The 22,703-nt window shown below is 47.1% G+C and overlaps 1 protein-coding gene across 1 annotated transcript in view; it reads right to left on the bottom strand.

Moving 5' to 3' along the window:
• The window catches only part of IGDCC3 (immunoglobulin superfamily DCC subclass member 3), a 95,955-nt gene that overhangs the window by 10,170 nt on the left and 63,082 nt on the right, over positions 1 to 22,703 (bottom strand). Inside the window, exons 5-7 of the mRNA XM_066328220.1 lie at positions 21,779 to 21,916; positions 14,762 to 14,920; positions 7,291 to 7,456 (exon numbers count right to left, since the gene is read on the bottom strand). Coding sequence (XP_066184317.1) covers positions 7,291 to 7,456; positions 14,762 to 14,920; positions 21,779 to 21,916 — 463 coding nt within the window. The remainder of the gene's footprint in view (positions 1 to 7,290; positions 7,457 to 14,761; positions 14,921 to 21,778; positions 21,917 to 22,703) is intronic.

Genomic DNA, 22,703 nt, shown 5'->3' with positions numbered 1-22,703 from the left:
AAAGCTCCACTCAAAGCCAAGCCAGGAACAACACAATTCAACGTGTATCCATCAGACACAAGATCTTCTAAATAAATAAATACCAAGCTTATCTCCCTTCAAAGGCATGGGATGGTCACTGTCACCACTGGGTACAGCTCTCAGCTGGAGCTGGAAAGGCAGATTTGACACTGGAGATGTTTTTTACCCAACTCTGAGGGAGCAGCTCAGGTTATGCTAAAATCTGCCTACAGTGCCTTTGGTCCTGGGAGGGTGTTTTCACACTCAGGAGATCCTTGGGAAAACTTCAGAAGCTCACATGAGCTTTTTCTTACTTTTCTGTAAGAAATGACCCAAACCTAATGAAATCCACATCCACTACTTGCTTCTAAGGAGAAACAAATTACTTTCTTCTCCTGTAGTGAACTCTAGGTGGACCTGGAGCTTGACTGCACATGAGTAAATCCCAAGCATCCCTGCTAATGCAGGGGGCACTTCATGGCTTTTTGGGAATCACAATCAAAGCTGCCTTTCATGTAAATGAAAAATTGAACATTGGAGGTGGTAATGATATATAACCTGCCACTGCTTGTCTGTATGTCAGAACAAATGCTTCTTCTAATTGCAGCAAAATATTGGTCTTCCTATATTAAAATTTATTATTGCTGTTGATTTAACGTTCTTATTTCTGCCTTGCAAATTATCGGGGGCCATGGTGAGTGAGCAAATGTTTAACAGTCATCTATTTATGTCCTATGCCTTTGTTTCCTTGGAAACATTGTAAATGGAATATCAAATGTGATGGTTTCAGCTGATACGGTGATTTTCAAGAATCAGCCCTAAGCTCCTCTCATAGCCACAGGCTCAACGTATCTGATTAAATGGAAGGAGAAAGGCAGAGCTGGGAGAGGGCGCAGGGAGGAAGGACCCGATGTGTGGCTCAGCTGTGTCAACAAGGGCTGACTCCTGTGAGGACAGATGGCAGAAGGCAGGATTACGCCATCCGAGAGCTGCACTCCCAGCCCTGCACAAAGCAGATGTGTGGAAGGAGCAGCAGCAGCACTTCCTTCTGCCCCGTCAATGAAGGGATTATTTCCATGTGGCTGCTGTGCATCTGGGCACCCAGAGCAGCCAGGCAGGGCTGGCACGTGGGCCAAGAGCAGCCTTAAGCTTCCCAAGCACAAAGCAGATCTGGACCAAGGACTATTTAGGCTCCACTGCCTCCAGGTGCATTTACTTGCTTTGCTTGAAGAGAGAAAAAGATGTGGACGAAGGAAGAGTGGAGCTAGGCTGAAAAGTAGTGCAAGGAGCCTGATGGCAGCACTGTGATTCCGAAGCCAAAGACTTCTGTCTCCTGGGAGGATTTGGGGGTGAGCAAAGCTCCTCATGTGTGACACAGATGATGTGCAGGATGCCAGTAGTCCTGGCAGGATGGCACTTGGCCACTGGGACCTGGAGCTGAGCAGAGTCTCTGTCATGCACAGTTAAGTCAAAAGAAATAAAGACAGTATTTTCTGCAAAGTTGGCATGGCATGTAGCTGGAAACTTGCTTCAGGCTTCAAAAAGTTCATTTTCATTGAGATTTCCTTGGCTGTGCTTGGCTGTGCTGTGCAATGAGAGTCCTGGCTTACCTGGAGCCCATTGAATGATACATAGGCAATGGGACACTAAATCAGCTGGATTTTTGGCTATGAGAGCATGGAGAAGCTGGTGAACAGAATGCCCAGCATCTTAACACGAGCTCCATGAGAATCAGCTTGCAGCATGTGGAGGATGCAGTGCAGCAGGGCCAGTGTTCAGTCCCAGGTTTTGCTGCTTTTTGTCTTCTTTTTTTTTAATAAGAAAGCTCAAATAAAAAGAAAATCTGTAGTTGCTGTGTGAGAAGGCACAGAGCGTCCCTGTGCGTCAACCATCTGAAATATGCAGTGTCCTTTTATTTCTTCCCGACAACACGAAGAAAACCTGTCACTTTGGGACATCTGCTGCTGGAAAACTTTCCCGTGAGTGCCAGACTGGCAGCGCCGCAAGCACGTCAGACGAGGCGAGATGCCAGAAGGGTTTCTGCTGGTCACCAGAGCTGCTCGGCGAGCCGAAGGCTCCGTCACATCTCCACACAATGCCCTGACAGGCATTGATGGAAGTGGGGAGAGGAGCCGCTGCAGATTCACACCCGGCTGAGCTGAAACGAGAGGCCTCCGCTGCTCCAAAGCCGCAGTATTCCCAAGCTGTCTTCCCAGTTCATAGGCAATCAGGATGACTGATCTGGCTTGGGTCAGGGGTCCAGGCCGGTGACCGGAGATCGGCTTTCCAAAGGCTCCTCTGAAAAAGTCTGCGAACTGAAGGAAGCCTCTTCATCGATTCAGCAGCACAAAGAAGAGGGGCCCATCTGGGAGGGCATCAGCCTGCGTGCGCACAGGCGCACAAAGGAGGGAGTGTGATGAAATTAATGCAGAGAGCAGGCTGTGGCTAGCAGGGACAGCATTCTGAGTGCCAGCAGATACAGAAAGGCACCAGTGCCACATTCAGATCCCCCATCCCTGCTCTGTTTGCCATGGCCTGTGTTGTGCTGTATTGCACTGAATGATCTCTTCCTGGCCTGCTGGCCAGCGCTGTGCTGGGAAGGAGCCTTTGCCTCCAGCTGTGCAGAAATGCCCTGCATTCTGAGGGTTGCCTCATACAAGCTGAAATTAAGGTGCAAAGCTTGAAAAATGACACTCAGTAGAACATCTCAGCACAAAACATCTCAGGAAAAGCTACTGGAAAGGAGGGCAGACTGTATTGGTAGGACTGCAGATGCAGACACCTGGGAGAGCTCTCTGTTGCTAAATGGAACATTCCCCAAACATTTTTCCCAAGCAAGCAGCACAGATACTGGAGAAGGCCCAGCCTAATTTAGGGGAGACTAATTTTATGGACCACTATGAGCCCAGTCCTGCCTTGAAGCCTCCTGTGTAAGGACCATTCTCTGCCGATGGACTTTGCTGTGTGCAACAGCTGGAACAAACACTTAAACTCCTGATTCGATGCACTTCAAGAGCAGCTCAGTGGAGCAACACACAGAGAAATTACACAGGCAACTTGGTAACAAAGTAGTGGCAGCCACATGAGAAGAAGAGACTGATGCCTGTTGCCATTGGCTGATCCAGGGCTGCTGCAGCTCTTTTTGTGGGATATGGCTGTGTGATCCCAGCACAAGATCCCTGCTTGGTGCAGGGATCACGCTGATTCCCTACTGCTTAGAGGGCTTTGTGAGCGTGTGCAGAAATCCTCCTTGCACGGGCCATTTCCATGTGTCTTCCAAAGTCAAACCCATAAATTATGCTTAAATCCGGAGCAGCGGGTTCACATCCCCATCCTCCACATACTCATTTGTCATGCTTCTGGGAACTGAAATATGATTTCCTAGAGAGCACCCTTCCCTCAATCACAACCCTCTTCAAAAACTCACAGCACAAGGAACTGCAGGGTTCCCTGTCCTCCCTCATGTGGTCCAAAGCCACACAAATTGAAGTATTTGTGGGGAGTGTGCACCATGAAGGGATGTACAAACCCATCTACACCTTTCCACATCCAGCTAATGTAGAGTTTACAGAAAAAAGCCACCTTGTGAATGACAGGCTCTGGTTTCCTGGGTTTGGTACCAGAAGGGCTGTCTGGTCCCAAGTGCTGGGATATTTGTGCTTGAAGGCCCTTCTCTGTTTCTGCACTGGGATTTAACAGCATGAGAAGTGCAAGAAGAGCAAAGTTGTCCTGATGTTTATTTATGAAGGAATATTTCCCCTGATGAACCTTGAACAATCATGGCCCTGGAAGTGAGATATTTCCAGAGCACTAAACCAAGTGCAAACCAGTGAGGAAGAATTTACAAAGGTCACCAAGCAGAGTGAATGCCACCTGAGCCCAAATTCTAACAAAGCCTTTTTCCGGTGGAACAAATGAAGTCCCTTAATTACAATTTGTAAATATAATCTTCTTGGAAAATCAATATTTAGAAAGCCTGCCTTCTCTGAAGAAGTTGGCCTTTGTTCCTTCCTGTTATGGCAATATAAACCCCATAGTGTGATACACTTCCAGGCTGAAAATTACACCCCTGAACCTGATTGGGTCAAAAGGAAGAAAAGCAATAAACCTTTCACAGTAGTAGTTTGGGGACTATTTCATGCTTCCTTGTAAGTTTTGAAGTAATAACCTAGAAAAGTAATTTTACACAAGCCCAGCTTGGCCAGTAACCACACCTTCCTCCTGCAGCAGTACTCCACTTCTGGGATGGGCTGGTGATACCAGGTGGGAATTTTGCTAGAAATTCCCCTTACACCTCTCAGGCATTTGGAACATGATCAATCAGAATCACTCCAGGAGCAACATGAGCATCAGCATAGAGGGACAGACTCTACCACTTCTGGACACAGGGATGGCTCCACCAAAGGCCAAAAGGCTCCATCAGCTTCTCCCTCAGAGAGCTCGGCTCAGCACAGCATCACCCTGACAGCAGTCGGCTGCATCCCCAGCCCAGGGGCTGCATGGCAAAGCAGCCCCATCATCAGCTCCTTCAGTCATTTTTATTCACAGCTTTTAATGGAAAAGCCCACAATTCCCTATGCCTGAGCCTTCATGCATTTTTCATTAACAATTATCCGCTATCCCAGAACTGCTTTTGATTTTTTGCTAATCATCGATTGGCTATTTTGTTCCCACACAGCTGGCATTTTCAAAACATAACAACCACCTCTGGAGAGGGCACAGCAGAAGGCTGATCTTTAATGCTAATGTGCCCAGAAACCGTCAACACATCAGGTGATGGGAATTCACATCTGAGGGACCACGAGGGAGAAGATATTTATTGGATGCAGCCTATGAGGCTGATTTCACTGTGCTGAAAGCTGGAAGTTGCTTAGCAAGTGAATGTCTGATGTTATATCAACAGTCACATCTAATCTCTGGTGAATCCAGTCCTGAAGCTGCATCCCAGCAATGAAGAGTACTTGTAGTCTCCTCACCTTATGGGGTTTGCTTCCTTGGATTTGCAGTTACTGCATATGGGAGACAGTCTGGGGTGAGGCAGATGCAAAAGGGCCCTTCACAACTTTGGGAAGCATCAGATCTATTGACTGTGGGTTTGTGCTGCTGCCCACAGAGCCTCAAGCTTGCAGGTTTGGACCTTGCTTTTGTCTGTGTTAATTTACAAAAATTAAGTTGCTCCCAATGACACATTTTGCAATCAATTAGCACATGATATGTTTTGGGATGATTTACTACTTTTCTTTCCTAAAAATCCCTTAGGGGGCATTCAGACCTCTATGACAATATTAAGCAGAGTTTTAATCCAAATGAATTTTCTAGGAAACCATGAAATCTAATTAAAAAGCTCATAGTGTAGTTTAGTAGCTTCATTACTAGTAGATTCGAGATCCATCTTTACAGAGACAAATATTTTCCAAGTGCAACAGACTGATAAACCCAAGACATAACCAAAAATTGATTCTGCCTGGAACTAAGTGGGTTACAGCACTTAGTCACGCCCATGAGAGTAACGCAAAGGGCAAACTTGAAAAATCTCAGGAAAAAAAAGATCTGTTGATGTGTCTCCTCTGTGTCATGGAGCTCCCAGCCCTGCTGCACCAGTGAGGGCATTTTCCAGACTGACAGCTTTGGAAACCACCAGGCACGGCCACTTGCCTGGAGCTGGAGGTTGGAGTCGACCATGACTAGTGTGAACGAAGACTAAAGTTCAACACTGTCGAGTATGACGGCCTGAGGGCTTGGCTTTACAGTCATGTTACCATAGCTTGAGAAGATGCCACGTGTCAGCTGAGCCCCAGGAATGGGCTGAGCCACCTCAGCCTGTACCAGATGCTGTAATCTGATCATTCCGCTCACTGTGGAAAAGACTGATGCTAAATTGCATTAAATGATTCTCACAAGAAAACGATTACAGAGATGTTCACCAAGTTGCAGTTGATGTGCATGGGTAGCACAGCTCCAGGCACAGGGACCTGGCCAGGAGATGTGACCATGACCAGAGACCTGACTCCTGCTCTCCTCAAGTGGAGAGGAATGATTTCACAGGGGAGACATCTGGGTGAGATACAGAGCTGGATTCAGTGTCAGTTTTGCCATGGATTTAATGACCACTAGGACTTCAGCACGTTTGACTTCACTTCCTCATCAATAAAAAGGGATGCACTAATTTTCCTACCTCCTCTTCTCCTCTGTTCATACCATTAAGGGCAGACATGCCTCAGAAAGCCATGCTATGAACTAGAAGACCACAGGCCTGAACTGAGTGTCATCTGTATGTACATACAAAGTTTTCTGAAGCTCTAAAAACTTCCAGTTTGGAGAAAACCTCCACTGATTGAGATGATTTTATTACCACTCGCACCTTATCCTTCTTGCATCACACATCCTTCTATCACTCATGTAACAAAGCTTTTAAACCCCTCAAAGAAGAAAACAAAAAGCCACATTATATAGACAGAAAAATAAACTGACTCTTGCCCCTGAGGAACAAGCCCTGGTGCCTGCACAGCACTTTCCAACTGTCTAAACTGAAGGTCCAGACCCTCCAGTGAGGCTGGGTAGTTGCTTTCCTGAGACACATTTGTTAATACAGAGAGCAGCTCTATGACACCACAGAGTACAAACCTCTCCCCATACATCAGGTTTACAACACAGGTGCTATTATTTTGTAGTATTTTTTTCATGCTATTTCCATAGAAACTACATTGTCGACTGGTAATTTTCACACTAAGTGCATCATTTCCTCAGTACAAACATCCACATCCCCTCACAGGAAAATGCAGTTATTTAGTACTCAGAGAACACACTCTTCCCTGGTGAGATAAAAGGCTGAAGTTTAGTGAAAGTTAAGCTCCACACAAATATTATTTCTAATGTATTTGCATTTGCACACCCAGGCAGGTCAATATCCAGGCGTTAAAGCACAATTCCTCCACTGAGGAGTCAACGTGGTCCCTGTCAGCTCCAGGAACAACATTTAGCCCTTCCAGAAACACCCAGATGATGATCAAGACAAAACAGATGCTCTTTCTGGGTTCCTGCATCAACAGCCAAAGTCTAATGCTGATGTCCTGGCACAAAATGTCATGGAGCACCAAACTGTAGGACTATAAGGCACAGCCAGCAGGACTGGAGCAGTGTTTTAGTTTATCAAAGCCCAAGCTGAATCCACAGATCTGTTTCAGAACATGGCCACCTTCCCATCAGCTCTTAGCTATGCAGAAAGCAATCCAACAGCTCTTTCACTCCCATTTCCACAGCAGTGCCAGAGCCCAGTGCTCCAGGACCTACCTGTTGTTATTCTTCAGCTTGATGTGGTCACTGGTCTCCAGGATCTGCCCATTCCTCAGCCACGTGATCTGGGGAGGGGGTTCCCCTTGGGCCACACAGGTGAAGATGGCAGTTGTCCCCACAGGTCTGGAGATGGACTGGGGATGCTGCACAAACTCTGCTGGGGCTGAAAGGAGCAAAGAGAAAGAGGTAAGAAAAGTCATGATGATCCCACTTTATCCTGGTACAAAAAACCCCACCTCATCAGTAAGCCTTGTCTGCCTGGGAATGTGGGATACTTGGCCAACCCACAGCACAGGCAGCAGGAAATTCTGTTTTGGATGGTGTGCCTGTAAACAATGTAAAGCTGCCTTTTGGTTGCCCACCCTGGCAGTCATGGCTTCACAGGAGGTACCTGAAGGCCAGATCAGAAGTGATGGAAAGCTGAGATGAGTTCTGCAGGGTTCAGGCAAACAGGACCAAAGTTTAGGCCCTTTCACCTCTCCCTGGTCTCCCATGGAAAGCAGCTCCAGTGCTCAGCTGGGGAGATCTGCTGTTTTCTCAATGGCAGAGCTAGAGCAACACCTTGGCTGTGTCCAAAGGAAGCTGAATGGCATCAGCAAACTGCTTGAAATGGAAGGAAATGTATGGATATCATACAGCAATCTGGCAGGGTGTTCACTCCCCAGTAAATATCAGATTTGCCGCCAACTATTCCTGTCACCAAAAGATTCGGGAACCTTTTTTACCCCACATCTTCAGCCTGGGACTTCTGGGTTCCTGGCGTGCCTTGCAGAAGACTACACCATGCCTTTAACTGCTGCTCACCTTGTCACCAGATGTTTTCGCCTTTGGCAGTAAGATTTTTAAACAGTAAGCGATCTCTTCCTTCCAGCATCTCAAATTAGATTTTAAATCATTTATCAGAGTAAACCAGCGTATCATCCTACAGAAAGCAGGGCCTGACAGACACTGCCAAATAGGTGAGATTATTCAAGCAGTTCTGCTTCAAAGGGCAAAGTGATAAATATACTGCATGTTGCTACTGAAACCTAAAATCAGGTGGAACCGGCAGCAGACACAATGAAGACAAACAGATAAGAGGCACAGGCCCATAATAAATTTACTGGCTAACATCACGTAACGGATGGCTGACGTTAAATTTTTCTGACAAAAGAAAGATTATCTAGGGAGACACATTCAGAGGCACTCACTGGCATTTTTCAAGCATGGGGTTGGTGGCTGTGCCACCAGCAGAGATGTAGGGATTGGAGAAGGGAACAAACTGGTCCAGCAAAATATACTGAGGAGTGGCCATGCTGCAGATGGGATGCAAGAGTTGAGTCTTATGGTTCATGGGCAAAACACCCCCTGGGGTTTCCTGCAGCATCTTGCAGGGATAAAGGTCTTTCTCAGCTGTGTGCTGGTAAGGAAAGAGCATGGCTACTGCTGCGACACGGCCAAACTGCAGGGACAGGTGAGAGAGTTAAAAGTCCAGTTGTGCAGATTCTAAGTCCTCCAAGCAGGAAGACAGAGGAATTCATCACAGAGCCCGTCCCCCTCAAAGGAGCCCCCTCCTTCATTTTTAATAACCAGAGGGAAGTGGAGCATGGCAGGTCTGACTTATGTTACTGGTACAGGGTATCCACCAGCAGAGTTTATCCACTGCTGTCAGCACTGAGCTCCACTAATGAACCTGATCCCAGCAACCCAATGGACATGTACTTCCAGAACCTCCTGCTAAACTTCCCCATGTGCCAGTCAATCTCTTGCCCTTTTACTTCCCTTCTGTGTTTTTCCTCTAGACTCACAGATTAAAACAAAATTCAGGATGGGTTCAATAAAAGTTGGAAGCAAGGATAAACAGGGGGAAAACCCCTCATCCCTGCCATGAATGGCCCTTTTGTGGCGTACAGTGAGAGCATTAGAGACTTGATTTTCCTCAGCCTCCCGCCCCCCCCGCTTTGTGCTGGCGCAGTTTTGCAGGAGCAATTAGTTTGCAAGTGGCTGTGCACCTCCCTGCTTTCATCTGGGCTCCCGAGCTGCACCCGCAGCACTCACAGGTGCAAATCCACGATGCCAATGAAGGGCACAGCCACCTTCCAGCTCCTCCCTGCAGCTTCATTAAAGATCCTCTTGGCTCTTTGCCTCTGCCTCCCCCTCCCTTCATCAAATCTCAAACCCACCGTTTGTTCCAGCAGAAACAAAGTTGAAATATGGAAAGAAGCATCCGGCATAACCCTTCTGGAACTGCCGTCTCTCCTTATCCTCCCTTATTAGCCCGTGTCAAGAGGGAGTAATTGGAGCAGTGTCGCGTGTGACTCGGGGTGACGAATGTGCAGCTGCGGCCGCTGGCTCGGTGCCAGTGACACTGCTTGGTGCCATGGCCACAAGGGTTCCTCGGGTCCCTGCTCCCCTCTGCCATCCCTCCTCTTTCCTGCCTTGCTAAACACAACCCCAGCCCCGGTTTAACTTGCTTAAACTCTCTGGGGAGCAGGTTTCCACCTCTGCTGTGCCAAGCTGTTCCCTATTCCATGGCATCCCTTGCTGCAAGACATAAATTGTCCTTCCACTGTTCCTGCTCTTCCTGGCTTTCCCCAGACGTTGCTCTGTCCTGATCAACAGTGTGAAGCTGTAGTGCCAAAGTGGCCCATGGAGAAAGCCATGGAGTCAGAGGACATGATCTGAGAACAGGTAGAATTTGAAGGACATGGAGTGAATGAGTGTCCCTCTGCTACCTGGACCGGGATTCACCCAACCTGTCCTCATAACCAGTGCCCTGAGGAAGGTGTCCTCAGGAAACTGCTGGTATGTGGTCCCAGGGCAAACAGCTCCTTTCCTGGGCAGAAAAACATCTCTTCTCCTCTCTTGGGTCTTCTCCCCTGCCCTTCCAAACGTTTTTGACAGGATCCAAGAATTTGCCTGGGTTAGTGGGGAAGGAGCAGAAGCCAATCCTGCCTGCTGGCAGCCTTGCCTTCAGCTGCCCCATTGCCAGCACTTCACCCTCCTATTCACTTATAATTAACAAAGCATCTTGTCAGGGCCCATCCCAGCCTGCATCGAGGCAGAGTGGCCTGAACACCTCTGCCCCTTCCACACTACATGCCTAAAGGCCATTGCAGGCAGCCAGAGGAAGTGTTTCTCAGCTCTCCATTATGATTTAATAAAGATATTAATGGAGATCACTGTTAAGAGCAGAGGATTCAAATGTGACAGAGAGGAGTGGGCAGGATCCAGCCCAGGCTTGTGAAGTCTGAAGAAACCAGAGTGTTGATTATTCAGGACTTAATGGGAGGGAGGGGATCATGCAGTTTTAATGAATATTTAAAGGCATGACATCAGTATCAAAAAGCAATAACACTTAATATCACCCCCAGAATGGTTAATGAAGTGATTCAATAGCTTTTACTGTGCTCAGCAAACTGTGATAGCATGGAGATGCACTGCAACCATCAGCTTCTAACAGGAGACCCCAATGGGCTCCATCTCTTTCAGGACATGTCAGCAGGGACCTGCAACCAGTGTGTCCCCCAAGACAGCAGGAAGCTTTGCTGTCTTCGCCATGAGGTTGTGGTGTGGTGCTTATGGCAGCACCTGATGGCCCACAGAAGGTCTCGTGGATCACTGAGAAGATGCTAAGGTTAAGGGAGCACTGACAGCCAGTGCTCTGGTGCCAGACCAATCCGTGCCTCTTGCATCTCAGTATGAAGTGTCATTAATTCATTAATTCTCAAGTGGACAGAGTGGCAGGGCTGGGGAGGGAGGCTGGGGTGAAGAGAAGGAAGAATAACATGGAAACAACAAAACCTCATAAATTAAGCTACTGGCACCCACAACAAGGGTATAAGGAGAACTCAGGTCAGTGGGGAAGTCACGCAAGCACAGCAAATGGTGACAGGAGATTTAAGACAACTGCTGCTCACTTGGCTTCACTCTGTTCACTACAGAGGATACTCAGATGTTTGCTTGAGTAATTTATGGTAGCAGTGATGGGACTGCAAGGGCCAAAGAGAGACAGTGTGCCTATGGCCCCTGGAAAATAGGCAGAGAACACTCAAGGGGGCTGACATGGAGCCTGTCTTGCAGCCCTCATGAAATTCTTGCCCCATCAAGGTGCAGGCTGGAGCTCCACAGCAGCAGGGTATGTTCCCACATCACCCACAAGTGTGGTCCTGGAAGAATGCTCCACTGGGATCAGACACCCCAGCTACCTCAAGCATCCTGACAGACAAGATCTCTGTCCCTGTGTGGTGGCTTTTCTTGAGAAGGAAAATGTGGACAGGAAGGGAACTGTTCCATGGGGGACACTGACACACACAGCACATATTGAAGCTGGTTCGTAGAATGAATTCAGGGCTAAACTCAAGGACAAACCAAGTACCAGAGAGCCAAGTCTAAACCACAGCAATGCAATACATCTGCTGCTGAATTCCAGCCCACAGCCAAGGCTTGTGATGCCAGCGAGCAAGAACGATGGAAGAAACATCAGGAAGCGCAGCGGTGGCCGGATCTGCTGGACCAAGGAGCGCTGCCCAGTCCTGCCAACAGAAAGCAAGGCAAACAAGGCAGGCATTGTCAGCAGAGCCTTCAAACCCATGTCCTTAAGATGGGCCCTCATTTATGAGATGGGATCTCATTTTTCTACATAGCTTTCAGGAGGAAATGAAGCGTGGAGTGGAGAACACTGGTGACCATCTGGCCATTCACAGCCCATCAGTTTGTTATGACACCAAACACATAATAAAGCACAAAAGATTGCGCAGGAGGTAGAGGGAAAGTGCTTTGATATATTTTTTCCCTTGCCACGGAAGCCTACTCTTCCCTCGCCTCACACACACGCACACCCTTGATTTCAGTCGGCCGCATTCGGCCCTTCCACAACTCCCCCCGTGAGACTTTCATTCGAAGCCCAGCACAAAGCAATATTCAAATGGCTGCGCCAGGATCTGAAGGGAAAATGGAAACTTTCTTGTGTGAGAACCTTACAAAAGAGATCAAAGGAGCCTAAATGGCCAAGGGAGGGCAGAGAGGGAAGGAGTGGGGGATTGACGCCTTCTCCTCTGGAGGGAGGAGGAATTCCCAGGAAGATAATAAAATGGTGTTGGATTATCTGAAGGAAAACCTGCAATGGAAAGGACATTACTGCTGGAGGAAGAGCAAAGCCCTGTATTGAGACACCTCTGCCCACGCAGCTTCTGGATGGGACAAGGACCACTGCTGGTACCAGGAGGGAGGATGTGGTCTCAGTTCCAGCCTCCCGCTAACTCCTTGCCTTACAACAGGAAACATCGCCTTTCTCCTACAGTTTCCCACCTATAAAACGTCCCTCCTTCAAAAGACTGGGGCAAGTTAATTTGTGCCTCCAGGCACTTCAAGGGCCCCTGCATAAAGGCAGCAAGTACCTGGCCTGGTGTGCTTTGAGGATGCCGTATTGTCCTGGCCCTGTGCTAACTTCCTCTCCAACCAGGCTTTTGATAGCCCGCTCTTTGCTTTTCTTCTCTTTACGGATGTAATTTGCATCGCTGACATCTTGACAAAGATAAAACCCACAGCCTCCCATGTCAGTCATTATCGCTGTTTTCTTCCCAGACGAACCTGAACAGCAATCATTTGTACCTCTCAGCTGGAAAATTCAGGCAAAATGAGATGCAGAGGCAGGAAAAACTGCTTCCAGAGGGAGGGTGAGCAAACCTGGGATGAGCTCAGCTGCCTGGCCAGGGTCTGCCATTACCCTGCCTGGGGAACATTTCCCTAAAACACATAAAGCATTTTAAGGATGGGCAATACAGGCTGGGATCCTGGACACTGCAGGTCCTGTGTAAAGGCTATGCCAAGGACACACTGGCCAGACTTCCTCACACCACTGCCAGCTTCTCTGCTGATGCTGAATGCAGGAACATCCTTCCTCCACAGAAAGACGGGGCTCCAACGGCCCTGTGAATGACATTTTTGGGATAAATTCTTATCTTGGCTTGCCAGGAGAAAATCCACACTAATTCTGCAGCAGCTGAACTCCAGCACTAGACCAGTGCTTGAGAGCTGATGTTCAACTTTCAAATTTCCAAATAGACTAAAAACTGCTATCGGCAGCAATGAGAAGTTGTGCTACTTTTCACCCTCTCATTCAGTTGCTAACAGGAGCAGTCAACCATATTCAATAGCTGTATTTTTAAAACTTCACGGATTTTCCAAGTGATTTGTTTTTGGTCTGCCTCCCTGCATCCTGGACATCAGCTTGGCATTTGGACTTGTGAGACTTCTACACGCACCACGTGCAGAGCTGTCCTGCAACAGCTCTAAAGAGTTTGTATCAGTACAGAGAGGTTGCTCTTAATGCTGGGGTTGATGTTTCTTAATAAGGGGATTCATAGCTGTGTCCGCTGGGAGGTCCCCTCATTGCATTACTCACCCAGAAATCCAAGAGCAAAAGAAACAGTGAGTTTTCACCTTGTCTCATGTCTGGTCAGCACCTGGGGCTCAGGGGGCTGAGCCCTTTCTACACCCTTCCTACATTGCTCCTCCACGGCTGGCTGGTGGGATCACCGTGACATCAGGGCTGGAGCAGGGCACTTTCCCCATCAGCAGCACGAAAGGTTCAATTAGCAGCTCCGGCAGGAGGTGTGTAATTTTAGATTCAGGATATCATCAGTCAATAGTTAATGAGTGAACTGATGAGAGCGGTGAGATGCTTTAAGTGGACTAGCTTGAAGAGGAGGTGAGTGCTTGTAATCAGGGGTGGATTGCTGCCATTCAGAGCATGCTGCCAGCTGGGTTTGCCTTCTCAAACGCTTGCCTGGCTCCCCTCACCATGGAGACTGGTCATACAGAGCATGTGGAAGGGATTCGTGTGCTTTCCCTAGTGCTGATCTCTACTTTGGGTTGAACTGCCCTTTACAAGTAGCATTTCAGGACAGTTGCTGCAGGAAGAGAGAGGAGCAACCTGTATCCCATGGGCACAGCCCCCAAAGGGTGCTTCACTAGGTCCTGGCAAGTCGCTCAGACATAGTGTCAGCTTCTACATCAAACAGTCTCAGAGACTTTTTGGAAATGGTTTTAGACTTACTGGTGCCATTTCAGTTGGAGAGCAACACCCTGTGAGTGGTATCCACTGCTGCATACCACTGCAGGAGTCATATCTATCATTCAGAGGTGTCCAGTATGAGAACAGAGACCATGTTCTTTTATCACTAAGGACCATCAGACAAATTTGGCTGATTAATTCAGGCTTTCTGCGGAGATGCACAAGTATAGTAACAAGTAACAACCAGCATCTGCTAAGACAAAGAAACGCCTGTGATGGGGTGAGAAATCACTGTAGCCCATACAGCTGATGCCTCAGTTGAACCATACCTGGTTGCGACTCACCTGCACGGGACACAGACACACACCCACTTGGCAAACCACGTGTCTAGAAAAGAAGCGCTTTGTCTGGTAGCACCAGAGAAGTGAAGTCACCTGCCCAGCCCACGCCCTGAGGGTCCCAGGGGCTCACCCTGCACGACGAGGCTGCCCTGCGCGGTGCGGCGCACCCGCGTGCCGGGTTTGTTGGCGGCGCACACGTAGATGCCCGAATGCTGCACTGTGAGGTCCGAGATCATCAGGTTTCCTGTGCCCAGCACCTGGATCCCCTCCACGCCAATCGGGCGGCCGTCTGAAAGAAGGAAAGAAGGACAAGAGTCACGTGCTGGACTTTTGGGGAGGTTCTCCAGGGCACAGCCCTCAGTGAGGTCTAGTCTAAGTACTTATGGAGTGGTGCCATGTTCTGCTACTGCTTTTTGCCAGGTTAAGTAAATGGGATTTAGCCAATGCTCTTAATTAGAACTACCTTCTGCAGAAACCAGATCCTTATTTACATGTTTGCCCAAAATCACTCTTTGTTGCTGCTTAAAAACCCAAAGCACCACCACAGAAACAGTGAAAGCTTTCAACCATGTGTTCAGATTAAGATGAACCATCCAGAACACAGTTCAACAGAGTGGTTAAACCAAGCTAAGTCATCTCAGCTTCTCTGAGCCATTGCCTGGGTTCTTGCATTAGAATGAGCAGGGATCCAAGCAGCTCAGTAGCCTATTTCCAACAGAGAGGCTTCAGGAAGAACTCCTGACCTACCTACTGTAGTGCTTCCCTGATGCACTTTCCCAGCCACCAGCAATTTATGAGCTGCAGATTACCTGACCTAGAAGTTACATCACTTTACCTGATAATTCTTGATGGATTTTTGTGGCTTCTGAAAATAAGAAAACCATGGAATTTTCGATTCCTTAGCTCTTGAACACATACTAGTTTAGGGCTGAGGAGCCCTAAACTTTGAGCTGGTGGTTCTATCTCATTTACTCTGGCTTGAAAGGGCAACTGAAAAGGGCTGCCCCCACCCTGAGTGCTGGATATGAGGCAAGTGAAATAGTTCACTATCAGGGAACTCACTTTTTTCTTGTTTTCTCTGGAAAATTCCCAGCCAGCTCTAATTACAATGTGTTTCATTAGTATCAGGCTATTGCTTTCTATTGTTTCATTGATTTGTGCTTTAAGACACTGTCTGACAAAGGCAGCTCTAAATCAGGCCTAGCACCTGTCAGGGTGTCTGAGCAGAGGGGCAAGGCAGGGGAGGATTTTTACTGGAGGAGGAGTTAAAGGGAGCACACTTTCATCAGACAGGCATCAGGAATTAATTTCTCTCAAGCTTGCTCATGGAGGAGTTTAAAGAACCTACAGAAACCAGAGAAACAAGAACCAGCCCTGATGATGTCCCCACCTGACCGCCCCATGAGACTGCTACACTCATGTGCTCCACAACAGTGGAAGACCCTGGTCTTGTGCTCCAAAGTCTGTGCCATAATCTTGCCATAAGCTTCACACTTCAACACAGATGGCATACAGGCCTAGATACAAGTTACCCTGCAATCACATGCTTTAGATTTAATATCATGCTTTGTGTAGTAAAAAATATTAGAGAATTTGGGTAATTCATAACTAACAGGTTCTAGAACAGATTGGGAAAACTCCTGCTCCTCCATGGACTGCAAATGGATCACTCCTTACCTGTGGAACTCAATGGGCAGAGGCACAGGTGCTCCACCGTGGGCTGCACCCCACCCAGGGGAATCTCTGCTCTGGCGCTGGGAGCAGCTCCTGCCCCTCCTTCTGCACTGACCTTGGGGTCTGCTGGGCTGTTCCTCTCACATGTTCTCACTCTTCTCTCCAGCTGCAATTTGCTGTTGGGCAATAACTTTTTCCCTTCTTAAATTTGTTTTCCCAGAGGTGCTGCCATCACTGCTGATGGGCTTGGCCTTGGGCAGTGGTGGGTCCATCCTGAAGCTGGCTGGAATTGGCTCCATTGGATATGAGAAAGCTCCCAGCAGCTCCTCACTAAAGCCATCCCTGTAGCCCCACACTACCAAAACCTTGTCATGAAAACCCAATACAACCATAGGAGTGAGGGATCTCATTTCAGATTGCAGGCAGCATCTTGCTAGGAAACATCAGCAAAGCACAGACTGAGAGCTACAAAAACACTTCCCAAACCTATCTCCTGCCATGCTCTGCATATATTGTTTTTCAGGAAATTTTGAAGAGCTGAAAGGTTTCATTGCTTCATTAGACAGGAAATGCCAGACCTCTTCATTATTTGCATTGCAAAGAAAAATGCTCAGGTCTTTTAGAGAGAGAAAAACAATGTCATTAAAGGATCACACTGCTGGCCAAGCCACCGCCGCAGTAAATGGCTCAGTCATAAAAAGGACAGTAAAACATGACCTGTCCCACATTTAATGAGCAATAACAAGGAACCATTTCTTTCACACAGCATTTGAACTGAAGTGTAAAGAGGTCTGAATTAAATCCAAATTGAACTTGATTTTATCTTTTAAATTAGACCTTTCGGAAGTCCGTATTTACAATAGGCGTAAAAATCAAATCTCTCTCTTGAGGGAGGGATGGGACCAGTGAAAGATGCAAAGTGATCATACCTGGATCCTTCATCATATCACTGCCTTGAGAAATATGTGACTTGAATGTCAGCAGTTTTACTGTATTATTTATAACGTGCTCCATCATTTAAGCATGCAAAGACTCAGCCTGCAGCTAGTGCTCTCCCACCCCAGTCCAAATACTGGCATCAATATGCCCTCAGTTATCTCTCCAGCTCCAGCTATTAGAAGCCTGGTGTCTGAGGAAATATCTCCTGTCCACACATCTTTCATCTCCCTGGAGAACAAAGCCCTCCGAGCTCAGAAGCCTCGGTGGAGCTGCCATTTGGGTCAGTGTGGCCACCTCTAATAGCCAGCAAAGATCACTGTGCCTGATCACTGCAGACACCTCTCACTCAACTCCTCTTTCCAAAAGCACTGATAAGAGCTTCTCCAGAAACATCTCTGCTTTCCCAGTCTGCTCCATCCTTCTCACTCTACTGTGCCTCACTCAGCCTGAGCCATCCTGCAGTCAGCTAGAAGGTCTTCAGCTAATATCTAGTCCAAATTAGCAACACTGACAACACATATAAATAATACAGGGTGTTTACACAAGAAATTCCTTGCATCCTGAAAGCTCAGCACTTTGCAGAACCGCTGTGCTGAGGGACTGATGTCTCACACCTGCTTTGCAGAGGTTGCTATTTATTTTAACCCTGTTTTCTTTACACGGAGACCTGAAGAATGGTTTGAATCAGGCAATCCAAACCCTTTAAATTCACCTTTCTGGCATCACCTGCCACCACAAAGTAATCTCTTCATGGAAGAGATCTGATTAGACGGCAAAAGCCAACATTTGCTCAGTTCCCAAAGCTGTCAGGATCCAGACAGGCTTGAAACCACTGCTCATTTAACATGATGTTCTACTTCTTTTATAGAAGTCAAAAGCAGAAAATCTGAGGGCTGAAAAAAAGCCAGTCTGGAGGGAAATGCCTGAGAGATTCTCTCTTTCGATCCCTCAGTTGATGAGGACAAAAGGGGGAGGTTCAGCTCTTGTGAAGAGCAGAGAGATCTCTAATTAATAAAGGAGACCATACTCCAAATGGGAGATGCTCCCAAAAGATGCTCTGGCTACAGACAAATAGAGATGTCACTGAATCATAGGATCGTTTGAGTTGGAAGGGACCATAAAGATCATCTCATTCCAATTCCCCTTCCTTGGCAGAGACATCTTCCACCATCCCAGGGTGCTCCAAGCCCTGCCCAACGTGGCCTTGGACACTTCCAGAGATGGGGCAGTCACAGATTCTCTGGGGAACCTGTGTCAGGGCCTCCCCACCCTCACAGGGAAGAATTTCTTCCTAATATTCAGTCTAAATCTACCCTGTTTCAGCTTAAAGCCATTCTCACTTTGTCCTATCACTGCATACCCTTGCAAAAAGTCCCCCTCCAGCCTTCCTTTAGGCCCCTTTAGCTACTTCCATGTTCCCCATGGGGCTGAAGTCTGGAAGAAAGACGCCTGCAGTTTGGGAGCCGCATTATTTATTTTTCCAAGGTGTATGTGATGCTTTCTGGAGCCCATTCTCCGCCTGCTAACCGAGTGATTGGCACACCAGCACCAATTACGGAGCCCCCTTAAAACGTGCCAGGCGATATGAATATGCAACAACACCAACGCCTTTCTTTATAAGTAGCAAGTAGAAAGAAAGTAACAACTTTCTAATGTTGATCATTTAGGTCTTTTGTGAATTCTTTGTATTGTGTCATAGTAGCCTTCCACTCTTTAGACACATGGGTCTCCTGCTCCTGCGGACACTGGGCACTGTGGATTAGCATATTTAGAGTACATTGCAACAGTTGACTATTCAGTATGTGAAGTGGTGAAATTTACTCTATTATTTCTAAACACTTACGGGAACGGTGCTCCTGTCAACCAGTCAGCCATCTATTGCAAGCTTCTGTGTCCAATAAGTTACCAATTAATTGGCTCCTACAATTGTTGTATAGTTTACTTCTTGAATGGCTCCCTCTTTAGTAATTTCCTTCCCATTGTGCGGCCCTTTCTGACAACTTCTGTATAACGCTATCAGATAATCACTGTCCTTTCTTTCTCGCCTCACTTTTCTGTATCTCTCTAAATAGTTTATTATTCTGCCTTGGTACCTTTTATGGAGGCCAGCTCAGTGGCCTGTCAGTTAAAGGGTAAGGATACATTAAAATCGTCGTTCATTCAAAAGGCTTTGCAGTAAGTGCCCAGGATATTCATTTGTGCACACATATAGGTCCAAGCCTGAAGTGCGTAGCTCTGAAAGGAAAAGCCCTATCTTCCCTGAACAAACCCTTAATGATTTTACATCTCTCTCAGAGCCTGCTCTCTAATGAATGTTGACATTTCATGCACAGCGAGACACAGGAATTCTGTTTGTGGTCAGGGGCTACAACATATTCCCAAAGAAATTAAATTCAAAATTGATTGTGTGACACTCAAAAACTGGCCCAGAATTTGAATGATTTCCTTCAAGCAAAATATAGCTGCCTTTCCCACTGAAAACCAGCCAGGTTTTAGCAAAGCCAAAGCAAGAACTGCAAATGGTGTTTATGGCTTGCTTTCCCCTGCACCAGAAAGCTGTGAAAGCAAAATTGTTCTTTTGCTCCTTTTTGACAGAAGAAATGCCACAATGTCAAAACTGTGAGCAAAGGGGCTCAGAGAGAGTTTCCAAAAAGGCAACGTGCCCTGTGCAAGCCCCAGCACAACAGCAATGCCACAGCTCTTCCTTATTTCTACAAGGCAAGAAAGATACTCACACAGAATTGACGTTTTTGCTTAAATTAAGCCATTCCTATTGCTAAATCAGCTGCATCTCTCTAAGACTTGGTGTCTGTGGAATTTTTTATTTCTGCAAATGGATTAAAAGGGATTCTTTTCCCAAGCTGAGTTAGGTATCTGTAGGAGAAACTTCAGGAAGAAGACCTTCACATGGAGGAAGTCAGAGATGACAGATACTCTAAGGACCTCCCTGTCCAGCACAAACCCCTCTCCTTTCTCATGATCACACAGATAAGGAGAGATGAAAGCGCTTCCGAAATGGCTACAAAGAGATGACAAACCCTCCAAGTCATCCCAGAGCCCGTGCACCGCGTCGCTGTCAGGATCACTGTCATCTTAAATGAGACCTTGTGATGCTTTGGACAGGAAACATTCCTGCTGAAGGGGAGGGAAAATCACAGGATCTGTTTCCCATTCAGTAGCTCTGATTCTGCCGCTGTGCTGCAAAGCAGCAAGTGAGGGTATTTATTTTTGGTGGAAGGCAATGCTGAGCTCAGACCATGCAGACAAACATCACACGGTGCTATTACATCTTCATTATTGCACTGTGCTATAGAGACAAGTGTTTTGAAGAAGGTAATAAGCACTTATAATTAAGGCAATTATAAAGTAGTTTATTATAGTTGAGTACTAACATAGAGCTGCCTTGTGTCCAAGAGAACCAAACCAGTGATACAGAGTATCTGGGGAATTTTTAAAACAGCATCAATCTGATGATTATGGCTCTGGAGGCAAAAATACCAGTTAGTGGAATACAAAGGCTGGTTTTACAAGCCACTAGAGGATGCAAGGAGGGAAAACACGGAAAAAATGTGCAACTATATTGGATGCAAGTCTTCATTCCCTGGCAGGCAGCTCTGGAGCTGGAAGTCACCCTGCCCATGAGCTGACACTCAGCCTTGGAGAGCCATGGGAGTGGAGTCCCACAATCAGCACAGCAGCATGGGACTGAATTATCCCTGTTTAAGTTTCACAGCCACCTTAGGAGACACTGGGAGATGAAAATCCCAAAAATTATGTGGCCTCAAGGACCACAAGATCTCAGGAAATCCTAACTGAACACAACCCCACTGTGCACATGGGCAGAGTTACAAGCTCTGGCAGATAAAATCCATCAGCACAGGTTTCTGTAGGGCAATGGAAGTCTTGCTCTGAGCAAAACAGTTTCTAAGCTATCATCACAAAGTTAGAACCTAAAATAAACCTTAGAGAAACACAGCCCTTTGCTCTTCCTCACTTGCATGATGCCATCAGCCAGTGTCTCTGCTTTCCATGCTGATTTAAAAACATATCACGGACCCAAGCAGCAAGCATTTGTTTTTTCAGGGCTTCAGATACACTACTTTAAACATTCTCTCCCCCTTAAAATTCTTTTAAAACTCCCCGAACAGGCAGCAAATTTCTTTCAAGTCTGTTTTTATGTGAAAGATGTGTTTGTGTATGATTTTGCTTCTCTAGGCCAACAGTGGTGATGTTTTTGATGCAGCAGAAGAAGATGCTGTCACTTGAGAAAAGATAAAATTATCACCTTTCATGAAACATCTACAGGTTTAACCAACCCACTCCTCTAACAGCTGAAAACAGAATCTTGGCAGAGAGAAAAAACGAAGTATAGACACGAGGATAAAAAGCACTTCAAGCCTTCAATTACCTTCTGTGGGAAGGGAGAGGGTGAATCAGTTGTTGTATAAAACAGTCAGCGGCACCTACCTATTTCCTACATGATGGCTATGGAGAGGAGGAGGAGGAGGGAATCCCAGTGACCCCTGGGGCTTACCGAGGCGGCTCCAGGAGACGATGGGGCGCGGGTTGCCGGTGGCGATGCACTCCAGCACCGCGGTCTGGTGCACGGTCAGCGTCAGGTTCTCCGGGCCCACAAGGATCATGGGGTCCTTGTACACGGTGGAGTGGGAGCCTGCAACGACAGCACCATCGTCAGAAGGCTTCTGGTTCCCTCCTGTCTAAAGGGAACTTCAGGCACCCTCTAAGTACATCTCTTCTAAGAGCATATCCTCTTTCATCGGGAACTGTAGTGACAGGAGAAGGAGTAATGAGTTCAAACTGGAAGAGGGGAAATTTAGGTCAGGAGTTTGGAAGAGGTGGTGAGGCCCTGGCACAGGCTGCCCAGAGAAGTTGTGGATTCCATCCCTGGAAGTGTTCAAGACCAAGGACTCAGAGCAACCTGCCCTAGTGGAAGGTGTCTCTGTTCATGGCTGGGGGTGGAATGAGATGATCTTTAAGAGTCTTTCCAACTCAAACCATTCCAGGATTCTAAATCATGTGGCTGGCGTAACCCTCAGTAACTCTGAGATGTACATGAAACAAAAGGAGCACAGTGTTTGTGTGCCAGTCACACTGAACATGCGTAAAGTATGCCTTGAATGTTCCTGGGGAAAACCCCTGAGCCAATGATCCAGCCCCAAACAGCCCTGTTAACATTTGGATATCAGCAGCATAAAGAAGGAACTGCACTGTGAACTGCAAAGAGAAGATGTGCATATAAGGAAATATATGGTATAAGGTATATATATAAGGTATGTAAGGAAAACACAACATGCAAGACAGCAGGAATGCAAATAAAAAAAGGAGCTGCTTTATCTTCCAGCATTTCAAGCCATAAAGTACTCCATATGGACCACAATGACTAAGTCTGCCTCTGTGAGCATCCTCTCCTGCTGCTGGTGTCACTTACTCCAAAAGAT

This window comes from Sylvia atricapilla, chromosome 13 (assembly GCF_009819655.1).
Source record: "Sylvia atricapilla isolate bSylAtr1 chromosome 13, bSylAtr1.pri, whole genome shotgun sequence".
NCBI lineage: Eukaryota > Metazoa > Chordata > Aves > Passeriformes > Sylviidae > Sylvia > Sylvia atricapilla.
This window is presented reverse-complemented; position numbering and strand designations above follow the sequence as displayed.